This window comes from Formica exsecta, unplaced genomic scaffold (assembly GCF_003651465.1).
Source record: "Formica exsecta isolate Colony F162 unplaced genomic scaffold, ASM365146v1 scaffold82, whole genome shotgun sequence".
Taxonomy (NCBI): Eukaryota; Metazoa; Arthropoda; class Insecta; order Hymenoptera; family Formicidae; genus Formica; species Formica exsecta.
The window spans coordinates 2,212,725-2,224,141 of record NW_021853592.1 but is presented as its reverse complement, the minus strand read 5'-3'; the positions used below and the strand labels follow the sequence as shown (position 1 = coordinate 2,224,141).

Genomic DNA, 11,417 nt, shown 5'->3' with positions numbered 1-11,417 from the left:
TCAGGGGATCAATATATAAATATAACCCGAGCGTGACAGCCAAACGACTGTTATGTATCGAATAGTCAATCGCAGAGAAATTTGCAGCGGAGACATATTTTATAAATAGTTGACCCTACATTGCACGATATTGGCTTTAGGCAAGGATACAAATCACACGACCCGGATTTCTATTATGAAAAATCTTGCCACCTTTAGATATTCTTTTAATAATACGCAAACAAAGCAGCGTAATCTCGCTAGAAGAAACACGCGTTTTCGTATTTTTCATACGAAATTTGCTGTTGTTTTTTTTATTTTCAAAATTGATTAACGGAAAGAGAAATCTTGCAATGGAGGGTTAAAACTTGCGTTGGGTCAGATTTCGTTCTGATGGAAGAAAACACTGTAACAATGATTTAATTCTTCTGTCATTCTTCTGAAAACTAATCTAAAAATCGAGAAAGTTAAATTTTCCGTGGGACATTTAATCCTTTGCATTTTTAAAAATGTATTTAGAACATTGGAAAAGCTTGGAATTTTAAGTTTGCCGTAATTCGAAGCGCATTAGTAAATACACATAGAAGGAACACTCAAGAAATGAGTCTCTGGCATAAATTTAAACGCTAATTCACGTAATGCTTGGATATCACTCAAATTATACATATATGTTAACGTTTGAGCGATCTGTAAGACAAAAAGAGGAAAAGTTAATTTTGCCTAATACACATTTTAGTCGATCATAATATAGAAAAAACGGAAATGGAAAAACTTTTGTCATTGGTAATTCACAAATGCACATTAGAAAGCATTTTAATCAAACTTTGTTAATACATTCTATGAACCTAACATGTTTCTATATCATTCATGTTTCTGTCACATGAAACACTACATTCCATTGTATGTGACAAATTCAGGATGCTATATAAATTCTTTATTTCCGAAAAAAAATTAGAAATATGCACATATTGGCGCGTAGCAAAATTTGTTTAACGAAAATAGTGCCAAATATTTTATAAACAGATTAATTACGATTACATTGAAATATTCCCTTAAGTTTTTTTTTTTATAAGCTCTACTGCATGTGAATATAAATGCACTTCATTTTATAGCTAAGGACGTGCATCGACGTGGTCAGTTTCCGCGTATTTTGGAATAAATTTGGCCGTAATCGTAATTTTAAAACAATATTTAGAAATAAGCAATTCATTAATTGCTCTTACACAGAACTCTTTTTACTCTTCGGATATTCGTTGAGAATATTTGTCACCTGTCCAAACGGCATATTCGGCTTGAAACTTTATTAAAAGTAAAAAATCGACATTTATATATATATATATATATACAAAAAATTGACGCCATCTTTTCTATACCGTTGCAAATGACAACGTAAAAGCGCATTGTGTTCCTATATCTTAATCTCTCAGTGTCAAACATTTTTATAAGACTGTCGATTTTAATAATAATATTTATATGAAATCCCAATATATAAGAGATCGAGTGTTAATTTATGTCACGTAGTGTTCTCGTTGAAACTATTGTTTGTCTTCCAGTTTGTAATTTCACTAATTACGTCGTTCTTTGGCTTTTAACACCTCGTCTCTTCCAATGGCTTGCCAGACTAGCAATAAACGAGTCCTTGAGAAAATCATCGACTTTTGACGGTAATCGCATGTTATTGTTCCAATTTAACTTCGAGCTCGCTCATCTTCCGGGTTCAGGGGATCAATATATAAATATAACCCGAGCGTGACAGCCAAACGACTGTTATGTATCGAATAGTCAATCGCAGAGAAATTTGCAGCGGAGACATATTTTATAAATAGTTGACCCTACATTGCACGATATTGGCTTTAGGCAAGGATACAAATCACACGACCCGGATTTCTATTATGAAAAATCTTGCCACCTTTAGATATTCTTTTAATAATACGCAAACAAAGCAGCGTAATCTCGCTAGAAGAAACACGCGTTTTCGTATTTTTCATACGAAATTTGCTGTTGTTTTTTTTATTTTCAAAATTGATTAACGGAAAGAGAAATCTTGCAATGGAGGGTTAAAACTTGCGTTGGGTCAGATTTCGTTCTGATGGAAGAAAACACTGTAACAATGATTTAATTCTTCTGTCATTCTTCTGAAAACTAATCTAAAAATCGAGAAAGTTAAATTTTCCGTGGGACATTTAATCCTTTGCATTTTTAAAAATGTATTTAGAACATTGGAAAAGCTTGGAATTTTAAGTTTGCCGTAATTCGAAGCGCATTAGTAAATACACATAGAAGGAACACTCAAGAAATGAGTCTCTGGCATAAATTTAAACGCTAATTCACGTAATGCTTGGATATCACTCAAATTATACATATATGTTAACGTTTGAGCGATCTGTAAGACAAAAAGAGGAAAAGTTAATTTTGCCTAATACACATTTTAGTCGATCATAATATAGAAAAAACGGAAATGGAAAAACTTTTGTCATTGGTAATTCACAAATGCACATTAGAAAGCATTTTAATCAAACTTTGTTAATACATTCTATGAACCTAACATGTTTCTATATCATTCATGTTTCTGTCACATGAAACACTACATTCCATTGTATGTGACAAATTCAGGATGCTATATAAATTCTTTATTTCCGAAAAAAAATTAGAAATATGCACATATTGGCGCGTAGCAAAATTTGTTTAACGAAAATAGTGCCAAATATTTTATAAACAGATTAATTACGATTACATTGAAATATTCCCTTAAGTTTTTTTTTTTATAAGCTCTACTGCATGTGAATATAAATGCACTTCATTTTATAGCTAAGGACGTGCATCGACGTGGTCAGTTTCCGCGTATTTTGGAATAAATTTGGCCGTAATCGTAATTTTAAAACAATATTTAGAAATAAGCAATTCATTAATTGCTCTTACACAGAACTCTTTTTACTCTTCGGATATTCGTTGAGAATATTTGTCACCTGTCCAAACGGCATATTCGGCTTGAAACTTTATTAAAAGTAAAAAATCGACATTTATATATATATATATATACACCAAATTGACAAGCCATCTTTTCTATACCGTTGCAAATGACAACGTAAAAGCGCATTGTGTTCCTATATCTTAATCTCTCAGTGTCAAACATTTTTATAAGACTGTCGATTTTAATAATAATATTTATATGAAATCCCAATATATAAGAGATCGAGTGTTAATTTATGTCACGTAGTGTTCTCGTTGAAACTATTGTTTGTCTTCCAGTTTGTAATTTCACTAATTACGTCGTTCTTTGGCTTTTAACACCTCGTCTCTTCCAATGGCTTGCCAGACTAGCAATAAACGAGTCCTTGAGAAAATCATCGACTTTTGACGGTAATCGCATGTTATTGTTCCAATTTAACTTCGAGCTCGCTCATCTTCCGTTTCCGGTCTGCAAAGACGACGTTACTCGCGTGTCAACTGACTTTTCGATTTGTGAGAGTTCGAAATGTACGACGTTCGTATATACAGGATGCCCCATTGCTACTGAGTGTCCTCTTGTATCGTAAATATCTCTTTACCTTCCCTTAAATAGCTTAGCTCCAAATTTTTATCGAGATAAAATCAGTTTTGGAAATTTCCTGAGAGAAAAGATTCTATTACATCTTTTTTTTTTTCAGTGTGTTTTACTCTGAAAGAGCGCATCCTCGGAGATTATAAAGACTCTATAAATCGTTACTTTTAAATAAAAACTCCACGATTATCGAAGCTTCAACCAGGTTGAACCATCGTCATTTTTCTCTCATTGTTAATTCATCTTCTAATATCTGAAGGGACAATCCGCAGGATATAGTGGGACACCCTGTATACGCGCACACGCACACACGTGTATGCATGCATACATTTAATTCTGTACAATTAGAGAACCCGATTTAACGATCGGCATGACTCGTGGCGATGAGCCAAGATAATTAAAGCAAGATACACCGTAGCAGTACGTCGGGGTGTCCGTCGTGTCGGCGTAACGCTCCTCCCCTCGCCCCCCGTTTGTAATTTGTGTAACACTTTTTGATCGTTTATCGATATACCGTACACTTGTTAACGCTATATATATAATATAAATATAAATATATATAAAAAAAATATATCTGTTTTACGCGGTGATTCTCCCCCGGTTGAGACGCGCCGTCTCGTCGATTGATCCGATCATGTTCGAACGATATATCGGAGCTCGGTGGAAGGACGTGGGGGAATTACCAGCGTCCCCGAAGGACGAGAGCGGTATTTCCAAGCGTAGGGAAATCTATTGTACATTGATTATTGATACATTAATTATGATAACAATAAATTATATACAAAGTCCAAAGAACGTATCTGCGTCAATAATTTCGCTTTAGTTTTTCTCGACAGTTTTTTTCTTTCTCTCTCTCTCTCTCTTTCTCTTTTCAATTCGTTTCTTTCTCGTTTCCATTTTCATTCTGTCCGTCCACGCGCGGTTAGACTGACATTTTAATTTCGGACCCGATATATGCGCGGTCCAGGTGGTTGGTCTCTGCAATTTTTCTTCGTTTTATTACATAGTAATTTCTACGGATTGAATCCTCGTTTTTCCCCGATATGCAATGCGACATCTTTGTTCTTTTCTTTCTTTCTCTTTTTTTTTTTTTTGCTCTTCATATCCTCTTATTGATGTAATGGACTCTCCCATATATTTTGCTAAATCAATGAATAAATAGACTAGCAAATGTCAATAATAAAAAATAATAGATATTGCATATTCCAGGTCGCGGTCTCGGAAATCTTACAATGACCCGAAACATCGAGCGTGCACGTAACGAGTGTCTTACAATTAGCCTCGACCAAGGTCCGAGAGGAAAGTGGTACACGACTGCACGTAATAATGTATCATTAATAATCGTACATAAATTAAGCGAACAAAGCGCGACGCTACACGAACGTCGTCGCCCAATTAGAGGGTCAGGCGGAAAAGGGAGTATGTAGTACAATCACGCGACGTGTGAATGGGCAACTTTTTTTTTTTTTTTTTTTTTTTTTTTTTTTTTTTTTTTTTTTTGCTCTTCATACCGTATCTTTTTACCGCAATGCCGGATTCGTCGCTCGACCGGATGGCAATATGTGTGAGTAATGCCCTTACAATGCCTGTCTGTGTAACTGTGGATATTACGATCTTTTTTTCTTCGTCGTTATATATTTCATAATTCGTTTCGTTTAAGTAGCACGAATTCCCGTTTAGTGCCGAGTCTGGGCTCTTCGTCGCATTTGCATCGACAGATAGACAGTACCTTAAATTGTAGTTGCAGAAATTTATTGCTGGGAAGAAGAATAAAATGATTAATAAAAATGACATATCTTGGTCTTGGATATCGTACTAAATAAATATGTGATAAAACACATTTTTATAAGCCTTTTGTTTCGGGATTTTAAGGATTTTGATTGTGAAAATCAAAATATCCTTGCAATCATATACATATACACGATCTTGTTGCTGTATAAGACTATGATAAGAAATTTATTGCTGAGAAGAAGAATAAAATGATTAATAAAACTGACATATCTTGGTCTTGAATATCGTACTAAATAAAGGTGTGATAAAACACATTTTTATAAGCCTTTTGTTTCGGGATTTTAAGGAATCAAAAGATTGTGAAAATCAAAATATCCTTGGAATCATATATATATATATATATATACACGACCTTGTTGCTGCTGTATAAGACTATGATAATATGGCTATTAATTGAAGCAGCAAAGGTTTAATATATATATTGCCAAGGCTTTATTCATGCAAATGCGTCACTGCCCATTCTCGTGTTTCAGTGATTTTTATGCCATTAGCTCTGATGCAAAACGTAAGCGTTATAGCTTACTTCTAGATACGTTGTATAATACACTTTTTTTTTCGTTCACATAAATTATGTCGCATTCGTCGTCTTCGTCTTCGTCAAGTGGAAACTTGATCAAAGACTCACTGCTTAAGAGGCTTTCCGCTGCGAATATCACGCGACCTCGTCACGATGCTGTTATTTCCGCATGCGATTTGCGTTTCTCACGTCGATGAAATATAGAATGCGTTATGTAGATTTTCTCTTAGCATTAATTTTGTTTCTTATAGCCGTTAATTTGCTTATTACTCATTAGAGCACATACGTTTATAGACGCGCTTAGGCATGAATTTACGTGAAAATGAAATTTTTCTCTCGCATACACTGTAACTTTGATTTCTTATTCGTTTATTCGAAAGTGGCTTATTCGCTTGTATATTGTCACCCTACATATCGTCGTCTTCGTAGAAAAGATGGATCCTTTTTTATTCTTGGATTTATCCGTTATACGGAAAATCACTGCACGTATCTCCTGCTCTGAGATTTTTAGAATTGTCAACTGCGAAACACGTGCCTTTATTTTAGCATAAATGCATTTTAATGTTTATACCAAGGCTTATCTCTTCGTATTATCGCTAAAATGGCCATTATAATTAAAATACGATAGAATTTTTAGCAAAATCTACGATAAAAAAATATCGAGTATAACAAAGAATTTTTAATGTTGCTTGAAAAAAAAAGCAGCAGCGATCTTCAACGACGCGTTTGCTATAAATATCACAATGTCTGTTAATATATTGAAAGTATCACTGTTTCTCCGTGCATGTAGATCTTTACAAGTAGTTTATGTACAGATTTTATATAGTTATAGATACCATCTCGACTCACATGGAATAATTTTCCCGAAAGCTTTTGTCGTGTTCACATCGATCATCGATATCTTTTTTTCGAGCGCAATAGAGATTCATAATAAAAAAAAAAGAATGAAAGAGAATGCACCATAGCATGCGTGCATATACACATCACACAAGCCTTACATTTACATACTCAAATATTATCAAGATTTTTATCATTTTATTTTTCTCATCTCTCCTTGTGTTTAGCGAAACTTCTATCCCGGTCGTCTGACTGAAATCTATTTACAGATGTCGAAGCCGACAAGCAAGAGATATCTGATCAACGGGAGAACAATAATTCTGTGTACACCGCTGAAAAATCTTCGGATAAGCGAACGACGAACGGCGGGGTCGAGGTGAACAACGCGGGCGTCGTAAATTCGCCAGATCTCAGCCCGGTGAAAAACGCGCGAAATGGGGAAGCAGAGGAGACGGAAGTTAGAAAAACGAAGGTGAGTTCGTCGTTTATAAATTGCCTATCACTATGTAATCTATTTTTGCATTTTTTGACAAAAGTTATTATTTTTTTGTCCAGAGATGGCCAACTGATAAAGCCTATTATATAGCCAAGGAGCTCCTCATGACAGAACGAACGTACAAGAAGGATATGGATGTTATTAATGTGGTAAGTAAAAAATTATTGCGCCAGGCTAGAGGAAGCTAGCGAGAAATGTTCGAGAAGAAGATTAGTTTTTCTTAAATCCTTGAAAAAAAAATCAGAATTACGAATCGTCTCTTTATGCGCAGTGGTTCCGGGAGGAAGTTTCCAGGGAAGCAGAATTAGAAGGGGAATCGGTGGTTTCTCTAATCGAGCTGCTCGCCGACGTGCACGGTCCGTGCCTTCAAGAGATGGAGGCACGCCTGGCACGCTGGGAGAGCAACGCTCGTCACAATATCGGCGACTTTTTGTACAATACGCTCTTGAATATCCTGCCTCTCTACGACCAGTACCTCGAGAATCTAATTCCTGTGTTGGAAAAAATGGAATATTCCATGCGGACGTCGCGACGCTTCGATCAACTCTGCCGAGATTTCGAATCGCAGAAGCATTGCTATCTGCCGTTGACTTCTTTTCTTTTGAAACCTTTACAACGATTATTGCATTATAACAGTATTATTGACAGTGAGTATGGATTAATATCGATTATCCACACACACACAGTTTTCAACGTAACTCTTAATTTCTCATACGGTGATGTTGTTCTTTTAGGATTATTAGATCATTATCCGAAAGACCATACCGATTTTGAGGATTGTTTAGCAGCGAGAGATAGACTTGGCGAGACATTACTCGAGGGACTCACAATTATAAACCAAGCGGTGAGAGAAAATTATCGCGCTGTATATTAAACGAGAATACATTATATTATTGGAATGGTTCAGGAAAAATTAAAATTAAATTGTTTCAATGTTTCTAATTTGCTTTTCATCATTGCAGGAGAACCTGGTGCAATTGTGTGAAATGCAACGGGACATTACTGGCTTTGACAATCTAGTGCAAGAAGGTCGAAGGTTTATTAGACAAGGATGCCTACAGAAGTATAGCCGTAAAGGTTTTCAACAACGTATGTTCTTCTTGGTAAGTCTTTTGCGTATTTCTCATCAAGAGTGTGTGTGACACAACGCGACGAAATTAATTTCGCGTTTATCTTTACAGTTCTCGGACGTGTTATTGTATACATTCCGTACTCTACAACCAACGCAATGCTTCCGTGTACATGGTCAACTATCATTGAAAGGAATGAAGATTCAAGATGCAGATAATAAGACTGGGACAGATTTCGCGTTTATTATTGACGGACAAGGAAATCAGTGAGTATCAAGTTCCTCGAATTATATTGCGTAATTAAGAAGATAATAGTGAAGAGATACTAATGATCGTTAAAAGGCCATATATTATTGAGAAGTCAACTAACAAAACTGACTTTATTGAAGCGCATGTTTGATAAATTTACCACACGTTTAAGCAGTATCCAGATATTAATGAAGCAACGCGCACGTACATGCAATAATGTGCTGTATCAAATTACTGCACGTATATTGTTTCATTTGGATACTGCTTAAACGTGCGTCAAATCAATGTGATGCGTCCTCATGTCTTTTTATCGCTCGCGTTTAAAATTACACTCTTAAATTTGAATCATTTTGTTTCTGCAGGTCGTTAACAGTTGCAGCAAGTAACGAAGAAGAGAAAGAAAGATGGATAGAAGATTTGAACATGGCTATAATGCAAGCTGATGCATCAGATGCCAAGTTGCCGTATTTAAGTTTAAAGTCTTGTAGTAAGTAATCGCTAAGCAACACAAAAAATTTTTTTATCAAATGAAAGTAAAAAGGTTCTATTTAAACTTTCTTTTCTTTTATACAAAAGTTTTAGGTTCAGCCGATGAAGTGGGAGATGGTGTAGGATTAGAAGTAGATCGAACTAGTTGCGGAGGTGCAAAAGCTTCACAACGTAGCAATACTACAGTTCATGTTTGCTGGCATCGCAATACAAGTATTAGTTACAGCGATCAATTACGAGCATTTCAGGTATGTTGGAATTCTGGATTATATATGTATCACACATATACACATACACACATACATCTTTTTCATTGTGCGAGAGATTTGTATATTCTATATAAGAATGAATCAACATATGTTTCAGAATCAGCTTAGTGGATTTCTTCTACGGAAATTCAAAAATAGCAATGGTTGGCAAAAGCTTTGGGTTGTATTTACCAACTTTTGCTTATTCTTCTACAAGTCTCATCAAGATGACTTTCCCTTGGCTAGTTTGCCATTATTAGGATATACTGTATCCACACCGTCGGAAAAAGACGGGATTAATAAGGATTTTGTATTCAAGCTACAATTCAAGAATCATGTATATTTCTTCCGAGCAGAAAGTGATTATACTTTTGGAAGGTAAATATGTAATATATTCTTATAATTTAAAAAAACTTTGTTATATATGAATATATGATTATTGATCATATATTTAAATTTTTGTCTTATATATCAATGTTTAAGAAAAATATAATAAACTTACATTTTTTCTTTTTTAGATGGATTGAAGTCATTCGAAGTGCAACTCAACAAAGCCATATGCCCACTAGCATAAATGGGAAAGAAGAATATTAGAATTAAATCTATGCACGATAATTAAATAATTATTAAGAAATGAACCATTTATTAAGGAATTGTGCTATATAATATGATTTTAAGATGGTACGTAACGAGAAAGTCTAAATCTTTGGCCTTATTATACATGAAATCAAAAATCGCGTGTATGTGTATCTCGGATTTTATATCCGATCAAAATTAATCAGTTCTCTGGAAGAATAACTCATGTTTAATTACATCTTCTACTATTATGTAAATTATGAATTTACACACTAATAATATCTTGCAAGCATTTATTAAAACTAACTTTTTAATCATAATTCTTTTAATATTATATTTCCAAATTTGAATTATTCTTCTGGAGAGCTTCACAATTTTGAAGACAGTTAAAAATTATAATACAGATAATAAATATAACGATAGAGATATTATAGAAAATTAGAGACAAAAATATAAAGAGATTTTATGTACAAATTGCAAAATTTTTTGATATGTGATTTTTATGCTTTTAATATATACTTAGTAACTGGCATTAAATATATTTAGTGATGAGAATCTCGATATTATGTCACAAACTTATGGAGAATATTATTCGTAAAAGAGAATATACATATATAAAAATAAATAAAAATTTGTAAATACATATTTACACATATATATCACAATCGCATATGTTTAGAAATTTTTTATTGAAGCTTTTTTTATATCTGTTCTATATTGGGCGATACTTGCGTGGATAATTCGCAATCGATTATAACGATATAAAAGTATACAATGTATTTTTAGACATTTGTCTTTAACAACAAAGATTTTGTTATAAATTTTATGCATTATACATAATTGACTGAGTCTGCGCTCTTATTCAATGTATATAAAATTAATATAACATTAGAATTGTATCTAATAATATATTTACATTAGCAGTACTTTTTCAAGACGCATTTTGTTATATAACGTAAGTAAAGATTTGGTGACATTATTGCAAGAAATAACACACGTATTAATATCGGACCAATTTTATAATCGAATCTATTTAATCAATCATTGTCTTCAATAAGACAATAATATTTTGCGCATTTTTCTTTCTGTAAAATCTAATTTAAGTAGAATGCATAACATGAGAGTTATGTTGTAAGTCGTAGATGCACTATAAGAAGATGCTTATAATTTTATTCAATTTTTAGTAAATGGTGCCATCGCGACTTTTATAATTAATACGACATAGTATCTGCAAAGAGACTAGAAGAAATTTTTTTGTAAGATGGCACGATATTGTATAACGCTACATAACAATGTTTTTGCTATCTCTATTGTGTGGCTATTTAAATGACGGTATTTGTACACCCCGTCCAGCCTAAATAATAAATCAAAGATATAAATAATTATTAAGTTAGTTGTTAAGCATGTTTAATTATGATTTTATATTGTATAAATGCCTAAAAAAGACTTGGAAATGTATCAATCTAATTAAATGTCTTTTTATCAACAAAAGACATTTAAGAAGACGTGTTTTAAATTTTTATGTCATTTAGGGAGATTGTTTGTTGTGTAATTTAGATTATAATTAATATATAACATGAAAGAGAAAAAAGAGAACTAGAATTATATATATATATATATATAT

The 11,417-nt window shown here is 33.5% G+C and overlaps 1 protein-coding gene across 1 annotated transcript in view; it reads left to right on the top strand.

Annotated features, from left to right (window-relative positions):
• Window positions 1-10,717, top strand: part of LOC115244526 (FERM, ARHGEF and pleckstrin domain-containing protein 1) — a 56,202-nt gene extending 45,485 nt beyond the window's left edge. The window contains exons 12-21 of the mRNA XM_029822219.1: window positions 6,935-7,137; window positions 7,221-7,310; window positions 7,433-7,808; window positions 7,896-8,005; window positions 8,124-8,264; window positions 8,343-8,497; window positions 8,843-8,967; window positions 9,057-9,217; window positions 9,336-9,595; window positions 9,736-10,717. Of these exons, the coding sequence (XP_029678079.1) occupies window positions 6,935-7,137; window positions 7,221-7,310; window positions 7,433-7,808; window positions 7,896-8,005; window positions 8,124-8,264; window positions 8,343-8,497; window positions 8,843-8,967; window positions 9,057-9,217; window positions 9,336-9,595; window positions 9,736-9,811 (1,697 nt within the window). The 3' untranslated portion in view covers window positions 9,812-10,717. The remainder of the gene's footprint in view (window positions 1-6,934; window positions 7,138-7,220; window positions 7,311-7,432; window positions 7,809-7,895; window positions 8,006-8,123; window positions 8,265-8,342; window positions 8,498-8,842; window positions 8,968-9,056; window positions 9,218-9,335; window positions 9,596-9,735) is intronic.
• Window positions 10,718-11,417: the final 700 nt, after the last annotated feature.